General features: G+C 41.3%; 1 protein-coding gene across 3 annotated transcripts in view; it reads right to left on the reverse strand.

Annotated features, from left to right (window-relative positions):
- Positions 1 to 242: 242 nt before the first annotated feature.
- The window catches only part of mta1 (metastasis associated 1), a 59000-nt gene continuing 45857 nt past the window's right edge, over positions 243 to 13385 (reverse strand). The window contains exons 9-19 of one of the 3 annotated variants that reach the window (XM_074661071.1): positions 12938 to 13126; positions 10501 to 10575; positions 9083 to 9141; positions 8487 to 8750; positions 8371 to 8441; positions 6031 to 6182; positions 4976 to 5165; positions 4796 to 4885; positions 4138 to 4293; positions 1235 to 1384; positions 243 to 874 (exon numbers count right to left, since the gene is read on the reverse strand). In XM_074661071.1, the coding sequence (XP_074517172.1) occupies positions 1275 to 1384; positions 4138 to 4293; positions 4796 to 4885; positions 4976 to 5165; positions 6031 to 6182; positions 8371 to 8441; positions 8487 to 8750; positions 9083 to 9141; positions 10501 to 10575; positions 12938 to 13126 (1356 nt within the window). In that variant the 3' untranslated portion in view covers positions 243 to 874; positions 1235 to 1274. Of the gene's footprint in view, positions 875 to 1234; positions 1385 to 4137; positions 4294 to 4795; positions 4886 to 4975; positions 5166 to 6030; positions 6183 to 8370; positions 8751 to 9082; positions 9142 to 10500; positions 10576 to 12937; positions 13127 to 13385 lie in introns of all 3 variants that reach the window. The other 2 variants (XM_074661070.1, XM_074661069.1) reach the window with 2 other exon arrangements.

Consider the following 13385-nt stretch of genomic DNA (forward strand, 5'->3'; position numbering starts at 1 on the left):
ATGACTGGACATGAAAGCAGAACACATTCTTGATTTTTGGTTGTTTCTTTTTTTGACGTTTGCTTACAAAACATGGCTGTGTTTGTGCATTTAATCTTTTCTAATACTGATCATTTTTTAAAAGGTCCAAAACATATAAAGCAATTTGGAATGGAGTTTTTGCATATACCCTGTTTGCATACCTGTGTGAGTAAGAAAACAACCTCTCACCTCTGTGCACAGACACCAAAAGAAGAGGGAAAATCAATTATCTTTTTTAATTACATTATCTAAGCATAGATGCATTACTTGTGAAAAAGGTAGAAAAAACAGCAAGTCTTTCTCAATAAGTTAAACCTCTCTGGCCGAAGAGCAGGGCCGGCTCACAAAACAGAAGATTTCCCGTAAAGCATTCAAATTGAAACAAAAGACAAGGAGTTAACTCGTGTCGCTGAAATAAAAGTGCGTCTCCTCGTTGAATTTAACTTGTTAAAAAACAACGAAAAAAAACAAACATCGAAGATGCGAGTGGCTTATGTTACAGTCCTTCCGCCCTTTTCCTCAGGGCTCTGCAAGCATTTTTCATGAAACTTCACAAGTTCCATCGTTTGATCGACAAACAATAAGCGGAGTTATAGTTGGTAAAAAAAATTATAATAACAATAACAATAATTACAATGACAGTAATAACGAGAAATGTAAGTAATAAACACAGTCCTGTACAGTCAGGCTCATCTTGTGATTGACCACAGCCAAACTGATGGATTATGGATTGGTCTTCAGCAGTGTGACAGACCCGTACTGACTGAAGGAAGGTGGCCAATGCTGTCGTCTCCTCAGCTGCCCTCGGCTATGGTTCATTGGAAAATGCCTTTCCATTTCATGTCACACTCTGCTGTGGAAAACACACAAAGGAAAGAGATTATGAGCGGTTTTCTTGATCTCAAAGTTTCATGTTTACAGTTTACTCAGCTGGCAATGTAATCAGTATGAGTAAAGGTAAAATATTAAACAATATGTTCTATTAACCTTAGTAATATACACAACTATACATACAATTCACAACCAGATGGTTTGTTACACAGAACCATCTGAGAAGCCGTCATTGGAAACTGTTTGGAAAAGGGCACCTTCAACAAATACCTTTACAGGTGATTGGATGAACCATCTGTCAGATCAGACAATTTAGAAACCACGGGGAACACCTGACATAGACAAGAGTGGAAGACAACAACAACTAAAAGGAAGAACTCACCTCACTGGGGGTTGTAGTAGAGGTCGTTCCCACAGAGTGTTCAGTCTAGTTCATGTACCTCGTCCTGCATGGAGACGGAGGGACGCCCGGCTTCGCTCAGACGTTTGGCCATGATGTCCCACTGTGGAGCCAGGACTTTGGATTTAGAGCCTGCAGACGATGAGGAGAACAAGAGATGAAGATCAGTCCTCTGATCTACTACTGAGCTCACTAAAAGGATAAAATCTTCTGCCCCCTGGTGGCTCCACAGAGTACTCATTCCTCATGAATAAACAGTATTCATGTGTGTTTTTGCCTTATTCTTTGATTACTCTTAACCTTATCAAAAAATACATCCATAAAATCTTCCAGCAGCACAACTGACGTCAGGTTTCCACATTTCCAATCAGAGCTCATCAATGTTTACAGCGCTCGAGGTAATCAATTTGCACTAATTACATCTTTCTTTTTGTAATTGAGAATTAACAGCAGTGAGTAAACAGCTGAGTAATGTAAAGACAACACTATCAACTGTAGAAACAGTAAATCACTTGTTCTATACAGCAGCAACAACCGCCAGTTCACAATAAGAGATTCAGCAGATCATCTTTATAAATATTCATTATCGTGTTGTTGACAATCTGACTCTTGCTTGTTTAGACAACAACCATTAAATATGAAGCAGTACTTCTTGTCATTTTACAGCTTGTGCTTTGCTACACCATCAAGGTCTGACATGGCAAATAATGAAACCGTCTTCATGAAACGCTGACATGGATCTAAAACAAAGGCCAGCAGGTGAGAGATGAGGTTGTTTTTACATTTATGATTGTGTACAGATAACAAAACAAGAAGCTAATTAATAAACATCAGCGTTACTAGCAGGTGGATTTCTAAACTTTGGAAAGAGCCAGGCTGGCCGTTTCCTCCTGCTTCCTGTCCATATGCTAAGCTGAGCTAAGCTAATTGCCTCCTGGTTTCTAGTTCCATACTTGAGACACAGACTAGGTATCAAACTAGAAAGCTGTCTGTCTGTCATTAAGCATGCATGTCTGTGTGTCCTTCACATATCTTGAGAATCGTTCATCTAATCTCGTTCACACTTGGCAGGTGTATTGCTGTGGACCCAAAGACATGCAGTGTAGAAGTTGGTGCAATTTGGACACACGACACGTTCAATATCAATAAACTTTGAATAAACAATCGATCGGCGCTCTGTGCAGCAGAGTCCAGTCGAGCATGTCGTCCGCAGCAGGCTGCGGCTCAGTGACTGCAGTTCACTTCTGTTGCTGGATGCTGGATGTACTAATGTAACAACCAAACTCTTCTTCACTTCCCTCGACTCAATGAGTGATAACGCTGCAAGCAGCACTTCCGGGAGCCGAGCAATAAGCTCACTCCCAACGGGCGTACACTCCGAACGGGCACGCCCCCTGACAACACTGCAAGCAGCAATACCGAGAGCCAAGCAACCGGCCCGTTCTGAACAGCCACGCTCCAAACGGCCACTGCACTAGTTTGTTGAACTATTCATTACATGAATTCTATGGAAACAACAATATCTTAATTTAACGACTAAAACAAAATAAATAATGCAGCAAAAATTTAAATAAAGAAGAAGAAAAATGCCCAAGATTACGTCCTCAAATGTCTTGTTTTGTCCACAACTCAAAGATATTCAGTTTACTGTCATAGAGGAGTAAAGGCACCAGAAAATATTCACATTTAAGAAGCTGCAATCAGAGAATTTTGACTTTTTCCCTAAAAAAAATCACTCAAACCGATTAATTAAATTATGAAAATAGTTGTCTTTTTATGTAGTAGTTGACAACTAATCGATTAATCGTTGCAGCTCTACAAATTACACATGACAAGAACGACTAACTTGATAAATTGGTGGTTTAAAATAAAAATAAAAATAAAAACTAATCCCTCAACCTTGATCCTGGCTGCTTTCCAACCTAAATCTCCCCCTGGTGTGTTATCCCAGCCTGGGCCTGAGGTGGGCTCACAGACCAGTGGAGATGCTCTCCCTCAGGATACACTTACCGAGCCCTCCTCCTCCTCCTCCTCCTCCTCCTCTTCGCTGTTACCATGACAACATAGACTGTAGCCTCCAGCTAAAGCAGCAAGGCCGATCCGATCCTCTCTCTCTCTCTGTGTCTTTCTCTGGCGTACTCTCACTCTCTTGATCTCTCAGTCTGTCTCTTCCCCTCTCTCATTTCACAGGGGAGAGGGGAAAGTGGGACATAACCCAAAAAAATAAGAACCCCACACAAACTCTTAACCCTTCGGCGATGGATCTTAACGGTGTGCTGTAGCCATCGAGTGAGCCGTGCAGCTCAGATGGGCCTCCACGTTCTCTTTAAATATTCAAATAATCAATGTTTAGCAAAAATATCAAACGCTTTAACATTTATGTGTAATGTAATACGTTTAAGTTTGTGTTATTATAGTTAAAAATATTAAAATTAGACTGTAATAATGTGAAAAGAACAGTAAAATTAGTTTAAAAGCTAATGACGACAGCATTATTCCACTCAAACAACTGCCTTTAAACTCAAATTTGCACATAAACCAACACAAAAACATGCAACTTCAAGAAATTTCCTTCATAGAATATCATATCTCATGAAAAGTCTCACATAGTAATAGATTAGAGGGGAAAAAAATGCTTTTTACATCTTATATCATGATCATTTTCAACTACAGCAGGGATGTAAATCAAATTAGACGTTTTAAAGTGTGCCAATATTCTATAATAACTAATACTGGATGATAAATCAGAGTAAAATGATGATACAAGATATCAACAACCAAAAAAAAAGCTCTATTATCATGATGTAAAAAATAATCTTGATTCAACATATGGAGTTCAGTGAAAGTGAAAGAAAACAAACACTGTAGTGTCTCCTCTCACTCACCATCCAGTCCGTTGTGCTGTTCGTAGCTGCGTTTGCCCAGGATGGTGGGGGAGCCGTTGTTGAGGATGGGAGAGGACTTTATGGGCGTCAGGCTGCCTGTCGAGATGGACGCTCCGCGAATCGGGGGGTCGGGTTTGGCTGGACGGGGATGTGCTTCTGTAGGTGAGAGAAGAGGACACATGAAGAGAGTTGGGAGGGAGAAAGGGAAAGTAAGAATCAGAGAGGACAGCATAATTGTTTTAGATAAGCAGAGAAGACAACAAGGAACGATGGAGGAAAACAAGACACAGAATATTTTCAAACTGTTGAATTGGACTAACATACTTGGTTGGTATTTATTTTGAGGGACCAAAAATGACTCTCAGTGATTCAAAAGATATTTGCACTTTCATACATATTTACAAAGGTACTTTCAGAAAATACTGTAAGGCGACCGTGGCTTTAATCCTTTGAGAAGAGCAAAATGAAATTCTTTTCTCAGAATCAATGTGTGTTCATTTCAGGAGGACAGCGTTAACACCAAAGTGTAACAAGACTAAGAGTCTACAGCAGGGCTTCTCAAAGTCTGGACCAAGGTCCGCATCCGGACCGAATGGCAAGTCAATCCAGACCCAGTCCAAAACCCGGTATGAAACGGGCACAGGCGTCGTCTTCTTACCTAAATACCGAACCACAGACTCCAGAGGTTTACGTTCCGCAGGTTTCAGTGGCGAAGGCTTTTTTGGCCCTTCTGGCAACCGCAGGGCACCTGCAGAAATTCAGTGCAAACATATGGTAAATTAAAAACTTACATGGATTTCACACAGTCCACCTGTGAGGACAAAGAAAAGACCCTTACACTCGGCCTTTATGGCTGCTGTGTTGACAGGGAGGTAGGGGTGCCTGGCGAGATACCGCGGCCTGATGATGTCCTGGCAGATGCGACGTGCGATCTGCGTCAGGCCGGTAGTCTGCAGGAAGAACGCCTGTCTCGTCTTCACCGCGAATTTGGGGCTGCCGCTGTGCCGCAGGGGCAGGCCGTGGGGGCTCTGTGGGTACAAACACATAGATGTCATTAATGTACGGTAATGTGTGTTCATTTGGAGTAAATGGTCATCTGAAATGGATTTAATCACTTGGATTTATTGATACCGGTCGGCAGAATGGAGCTGACTGGAATGCTTCCCAAAATGCACCATCCATTTAACACACTGGCCCGCCTAATGCACACTACCGAAGTCTAATAATAGTATATGTGTGTAAGAGTGTATGTGGTACTTAATCTGGCTTACTGACATCGTACACACAAATAGGTACGCACACACTGACAGTGTTTACACGTTAATATGCTGTCATGGTTACTTGTGAGGACTGTGTTGTGATCTGAGAGTCTGTAACGGTTAAATGTAGAAACTAATTTAAGGTAAAGCACAAAAAGACTTTTGAAAAAGGTACAGTCAAGGGTTAATAATGTATTTTTGGACCAAAAACTGCTTAATCTGACTGAAAAACACCAAACGTGCCGGTTTCAGCTTCTCAAATGTCAGGATTTTATTCTTTTTTTTGTCATATATGATAGTAAACTGAATATCTTTGAGTGTTGGGGTGTTGGTATGATAGAATATAAGCACTTTGGAGACGACATCTCGGACGTTGGGAAATTATAATGAGCATCCTGCACTAGTTGTATTGACATTTTAAAGCCAAATTATTAGTTGAGATAATGTAAATAAGCATCTCTAATGAGCAGACAAACCAAACTAACTGGTGGTTCAACTTACATGAGGATGAGAAGAGGAGGATGAACTATTCCTTTAAGCGTAGGGGAAGGCTTTAGGCTGTTGTTTGGGGTTAGCAGACTAAATAAACTAAACATCCAGTGAAGCGTGTGTGTGTGTGTGTGTTAGTGTGTACCAGGCTGCTGCGGTTGGGTCCAGGCCTCTCTCCATCCAATCTTGTGGGCATCTTCAGCCCTCCGTACTTCTTCCAGTAGGTCCAGCATGAAGCGCAGAGGCGACACTGCATGTTGGGAGGTCCCCATGAGTACCACTGGTAGGAGCTGCTGGCTGCACACACAAACACACAAACAATCACAGATGACTGAGTGCAGTGTGACAGAGCAACACACACATATATATATACAGTATAAAACATGACCACGATGGCTCATGATCCACACATAATCATGGACATGTGCTCATGTGCACGCAGGCGAAAGCACAACCTTTAATCAATCGTCACTGAATTAACTACAACCACTAAAATAACTACAATAATACTCTGCTGCAGGGCACGCAATGCTATTCTCTCGCTCTCCTCTCCACTTTGTAAACTCAGTATCAGATGTGTGCCACATATAAAAGAGTACGGCATCAATCTGTGCTCATTAAATTAACAGTTTTAGGGACACTCTTTAACTGCTTATGGGAACGTAATGTGGTCGTAAGTTTTTGGAAGGAGGTTCTTGACATGATCAGCCAGATAACAAAACTGAAAATCTCTTGTTGGCCAAAGTTGTACATCCTTACCTAAGTGATTCTATCACTAAGAAGAGTGACCGTGCACTAATAGACTTGTGACTCTCTTACAAGCTGAGAGGGCAATAGCATTAGAATGGAAAAATGTCAACAAAAGTATGAATCAATATATTAAGGATTTATCAGCATGTGTTGCTATGGAAAAACTAACATGCATTACTAAAGGAAAGCTGGCAGTTTCTGAAAATATCTGGGGGAGCTTCATATGGTTTTTGAAACAGAATGTTGGAAATAGGGCTGTCAATCGATTCCAATATTTAATCGTGATTAATCGCACATTTTTTATCAGTTCAAAATAAACCTTAAAGGGAGATTTGTCAAGTATTTAATACTCTTATCAACATGGGAGTGGACAAATATGCTGCTTTATGCAAATGTATGTTTATATTTATTATTGGAAATCAATTAACAACACAACAATGACAAATGTTGTCCAGAAACCCTCACAGGTACTGTATTTAGCATAAAGAAATATGCTCAAATCATAACATGGCAAACTGCAGCCCAACAGGCAACAACAGCTGTCAGTGTGTCAGTGTGCTGACTTGACTATGACTTGCCCCAAACTGCATGTGATTATCATAAAGTGGGCATGTCTGTAAAGGGGAGACTCGTGGGTACCCATAGAACCCATTTTCATTCACATATCTTGAGGTCAGAGGTCAAGGGACCCCTTTGAAAATGACCATGACCGTTTTGCTCGACAAAATTTAGGAGCATTATTTAACCTACTTCGTAAAAAGCTAGTATGACATGGTTGGTACAAATGGATTCCTTAGATTTTGTAGTTTCATATGATGACAGTATCTTCACTCTAACTTTAAAACGGAGCCCGCTACAACCTCCAAAAGAGCGATTGCGTTAAAGAGATTAGTGGCGTTAAAACAACATATCGTTAATGCCACTATCTTTGCCACGGCATCTTTGACAGCCCTAATACGAAATCACAAATACACCTCATATTGAAGATGTTTCACTCATGTTTACAGGTAAAAAACAAAAACAAGCCTTTAACAGCAATATATTATCACATTAATCACTGAGGCTTCAGAGTACGTCCTCTTTAAGATGGTCAAATAAAAAATAAAAAACGCCTCTTCTCTTTGTTTTGGCCCGGCGTGCACATAAATAAAAATGCACATTAAACCTGTTATTTTCTCATCAAACTTTCCCACAACAGTTTCCAGAGTGGAAACATTTTAAAAGGCCGGCTTGGTGTTTTAGTGTATTAGTAAATTTGAGCGAACAACCTCTCGTCGCCTCTAACTTTCTCTGACATTTTAAATGTCAATACAGTCGATCACACAGCACAAACAATGTCATTAACCTGTATTTATGTTTATTGTCGAGTGTATTTAAAGGACTTCTGAGATCTTAGATTGCGCCTTTGAGCGAAAAGAAAAAGCTTGTGAATTAATAAATTCGTCTGTAAACTGATTTTTATGAAGGGCATTTAAATTATATAACTTTTTAAGGTTCTGTGATTCACTCAAGGTGAAAGAATATTCAGTACAGAACAGCCCCTTTTAAATATGAGTGCACCTGTGAATGCCAAAGCAGTAATCCCAAGTTCATCATGTACAGTTTAGCAAGACTTACTGGACTTTTGTGAAATCTGCTCAAGACTAATGATTTATTTTAATTTCAATAATGAAAAGAACCAGCAGCTGTTGCAGTTACATGATGACCAGCAGTGTTACACATGTGAGTGACTTACTGTAGCAGCTTTCACAGGCTCTGCCGAGGCCGGGGATCTGCGCCGAGCCTGGAGGTCCCGGGACCCCTGGCACTCCTGGCACCCCTGGCACTCCTGGGACTCCTGGAACTCCTGGAACTCCTGGCACTCCTGGGACTCCTGGGACCCCTGGGATCCCTGGGATCCCTTGGACCCCTGGAACCCCTGGGACCCCTTGGACTCCTTGGACTCCTTGGACTCCTTGGACTCCTTGGACACCTGGGACCCCTTGGACACCTTGGACACCTGGGACCCCTGGAACCCCTGCAAGTCCTGCAATCCCTGGAACCCCTGGAACCCCTGCTCCATTCACCAGAGCTGGTTTTACATTGTTACTCAGCTGGTTGGGGTTTGGCTTGTTACTGGAGAAGGAGGGGGGCGGGGGGGTTGGGGGGGGCACACAGACAGGGAGAGGGGTCAGACCAGCAGAGATAATACTGGCCAAAGAGAATAGACAACATTCATCAGTCCGCTGCCAGAGACAGCAGTTATACTGATACTGTACTGAGGGCTGCCATGAATACTAATAGACTGAAAGAAGCGTTTGTGCTCCCAACAACAGCAGCAGATGTCCAACTTGCCGTCGCTGTAGAGGGTCAGAACAACTCTAAACGTTTCTTGGACTCTCCATGTATTCAGATGATCTCTGATGAATACAATTTAAACCCGATATTTGATTCACTGATGTACTCACTAGTTGGGGATGTAGACCTGCTTCAACTTGCTTTCTGCCTCGGCTGCTTTTAATCGTTTCTGGAGCGGAGACAGACAGAGGATGAGGAGGAGGGAGGGAGGAGAGGAAGAATGGTTTGATTAGAGAGGTTACCTCCAACAACAACAACACCCCCCCCCTATGGATTTCATTGATTTTAAGACAGAGTATGGTATAGTTCTGAATGAAACCGACTCATTACTAATGAGAAAAATAGGGTTATGATTATACGTTTTGATTTAGAGCTACCCTTATGACAGAATACAGATGTATGCCAAAACCTTTAGGTTGCGTCCGAAATTCCAGACTAACACGCAATTTAGTACGCTAGAACAGTATGTGAGATTTGCTAGTATGTCCGAAGCCTTAATATGAAACCAATAGTGCGTCAATTACATACTATTTCCAGTGAAATATTACAGTATGTAAACACTGCACACTATGGCGGCATTAATATCCCACAATGCAATGTGGTAGTGACGACAATGTTCATAACAGACGTTGACGGACAGCTCTGTAACGTCAATAATGATTCAATTTAAGTATAAGATTTCACTTTACTAGGCGTAACATAGTTTTTAAAATTAATTCAGACTCTGATTCTCACAAACTGTCGTTTTGGTCACATGAGGTTACCGTGGTTACACGTCTCCAACCGGCAAGGAGGCTCTCAGGAAGTGACGACGTAAATTACTGCTCAGTGTGTCCGAAAAGATACATACTGCTGTTTATTCACACAAAAGTATGTTGAACGACAGTACACAGATTGAGTATGTAGTGCATAGTATGTGATTTCGGACGAAGCCATACTCAAACTGACACAGGCCAAACTGTGAGAAAAAAGGAGAATAAAAATAAAACTAAATTGTATCATTGGCCAGAAAAGTAAGAAACAAGTCAAGTGTAAAAGAATTAACGAGGATAAACAATATTATTTTTTCACTAGGGATGTAAATCAGATGCAAACAAAAAGGTCAATGTGTAACAGTTATTGGGTTTTATTACACGACTTTGTTGAATACTTGATTCTGATTGGTCAATCACGGCGTTCTACGGTCTGTTATTTCTTTTTAGCGGACCGTTGCTATGTGTAACAGACCGTTGCTATAGGCGCAGTTCTGATGTCGGACTCTGGAGGACCACATTTGTGTAAAATTGTTGATTTCTTAAGTAAGTCGCCGTGTAATAAGCGGGATAATGTAAAGCTAGCGGGTCATTGTTGTGAAATAAACCCCTTCAGGGCGATGAGAGACCCTGTCTGGGTTTAGTTCACAACAATGACCCGCTCTCTGTACATTATCCCTTACATAAAGAATGAAAAAAATACAGCTAGCTATGAATGATAAAATGCCCATTATGATTTTTTATTAAATCCCTGAGATATAATGAATGTATTTTACCTGCTGTACATATCTGTCTGTGGTCTTCCACATGTAGTAATACTCAATAATACTCGTCAGGGACTTCCATGGCAGCTGGAAGAAGGAGAGAGAGCACAAGAAATAATCATTATTTCAGTGTAGTCGTCGTAATTAAAATGGTGAGAGCAGACCGCAGCCTTGTAGTCAGCACCACCCAAACCGAGACCAAGTAATGAACAGAGTGTAATGAAACCGAGACAAGAACAAGACTTTGAGGGGTTGAAACCAAGTCAAGACCAAAACCAGACCAGTGTGAGTCCCACACTGCATGACACACTTGAGATAAAATATGAAACATGTAAACCAGAGAAACTCCTCTGGATTTGCATAAAAACATCCACAAACAACGAATGATTCCTCTTCATTCACCTCTTTTATTAACATATATATGTGTATGTATAAGTATACCATGAGAGATGTCTTGATAAAATAATCAAAAGGTATTGCAGAGGTGAATTTTAATTGTCCTTTGTTTTCTATGAGCAATCACAGTATTGATGTTAACAAATAAATCAAACAATGCACAGGCAATTTAGTGATACGCCTGTAGTTGTGGTCTTGACTGGTCTTGAAATATTATCCTCTTTGTCTTAGGCAGAAACAAGACCAAGTAAAATTGTGGTTGATTCGGAGACGAGACCGAGGCCTTCACAAAGTGGTCCGGACTCGAGTACTACAACACGGGCAGACCGACAAAGAAACGTGTCATATTTTCTACACACACTTGACTGTCAAGACGCCATCTAGCAGTGGAGTTAGCACTCCCACATGAATGTACTAATGCCTTTAGCCCACTATATTTTACTCATCCGTCACAAAAACAGCATTTTATACAAGGAGATTCTTTCTATAAATGACCAAAAGCAACACGACTGGCCACCCAAGCTGTTTGAACCCACTGAAGCGGCACTGTTAAGTTCCCTCTGAGAAGTTTGAAAGGGGAAAATGAGCTGTCACGCCGAGGCCCCACCCATAATGGTGGTGTAGTCCTGTTGTTTGAGAGGAGGCCTGGGTGGAAACCTGAGTGAGCAGCACTGACAGCGGCCGGCCACCAGGTGGTGGAGTGATGCTCACAGTGAGAGCTTACAGCACAATGTGGTGTTAGTGAAGTCCAGCTCCATTCTCCTCAGGGCTGAGAGGAAGCTTTCTCCTGGTTTCTGACTACAGCTCGCACTTCTCAGAGATATTTCTGAGGAATGTTTCTCTTTATAAATGCTCATTGTGCTGAGCTTTAACATTCACACTCTTTACTAGGGGCTGCTTGCAATGTTAGCTTACAGGACTACTATTGTGTTTGAAAGTTGCTCTGTGTAACGTCAGCTAAATAACATAAATTCAACTCTAATTCTGTCGTTTCTGCACTCAAATTATGGGTGAACTGGATACCTACTGCATACATCTTTAAATCAGACTACAGGCATCCCGCATCCAGGATGATGAGCAGTGCTCAGTATGGCTTCCTCACATATCTCCACTATAAAATTGAATTAAGCTGAAATGCTTTTTAAACAATCTGACTGAGAATTATTCAATATCTTGCTCACTTTCTTGCCAAGATCAATAAGAGTGGTCTGTTCTGTCGGTTTCCACAATTAGGGGTGCTTTAGGGCTGCAACTAATGATTATTTTCATTGTCGATTAATCTGTTGATTAATTCTCGATTAATCGATTAGTAGTTTGGTCTATAAAATGTCGATCAGTGTTTCCCAAAGCCCAAGACGACGTCCTCAAATGTCTTGTTTTGTCCACAACTCAAAGATATTCAGTTTACTGTCATAGAGGAGTAAAGAAACCAGAAAATATTCACATTTAACAAGCTGTAATCAAATAATTTGTTGTTGTTGTGTACTGTTCTATTAGCTCTTTGGTTGTTTTAACTGCGTTCTTCTCTAATGCAGGACGAGGCTGTTTAGCAGAGTGAGTATAACTTGTGCTCAGGTCTTTACCTTGCCCTTATCCTGTTTATATCTGAAATAATAATCTAAACACAGAAACAAATGAAATGCTGAGATATAGTCCAAATGTATTATGTCTTTAAAAAGTTTTCCTTCACCCCTTAAAATCGAGAATGCCTCGCGATGCCCTGTGAAGCTTTGGCGACCCCTAGTGGGGATCTGGATGCCCAGGTTGGGAACCAGTGGATTAATCCATAATCCATACAAACCAATACAAATGACACATTGTGGTTATACAGCTGATTATGTGCTGGATTTTCCTTGCGACTTCCTAGACTTGTCATCACTGTGATGTTACCAGGCAACCAGAGGAGCTTGAATTTTCTGTACCTTTAAGAAGGTTTCCAGTCTTTATGCTAAGCTAAGCTAACCATCCACTGGCTACAGTTTCATATCTCATTTCCCAAATTATCACACTATTACTTTAAATATGATTTTTTGCTTATGGTTTTGCTACTCACAAAATCCTGTTGGATGTCGGTGAAATCTTTGCCGTATTTCTCTAGCGCCTCCTCGAACAGGTTGGCCTCCGAGGCGCTCCACTCCTCCATTTCATCCCTGCAGAGGACGGGCCCACCCTGAGGCACCAGCGCTGCGATGGCTCGGGTCATGTCATAGCCTGTGGCGTGGAGGGTGTCCATAGCGTGAAACTAAACACAAGGTAGAAACACATGTTAAGTCTCAAGACTTGTTATTGTCGTTTTAAACCACGTATGCGATGAATTTCTGAGATATTCTGCTGATCTGTTGGGAGGAGAATGACTTGTGTGATTTGTTCAGTTCATGGAGTTGATATGCAGCCCCTTGTTCAAGGCTTTGGGGTGTGTGTGTGTGTGTGTGTGTGTGTGTGTGTGTGTGTGTGTGTGTGTGGATAGCTAGAAGGCCTCTCATCTATGTTTTATATATGAG

The sequence above is a fragment of the Sebastes fasciatus genome, chromosome 15 (assembly GCF_043250625.1).
Source record: "Sebastes fasciatus isolate fSebFas1 chromosome 15, fSebFas1.pri, whole genome shotgun sequence".
Classification (NCBI taxonomy): domain Eukaryota; kingdom Metazoa; phylum Chordata; class Actinopteri; order Perciformes; family Sebastidae; genus Sebastes; species Sebastes fasciatus.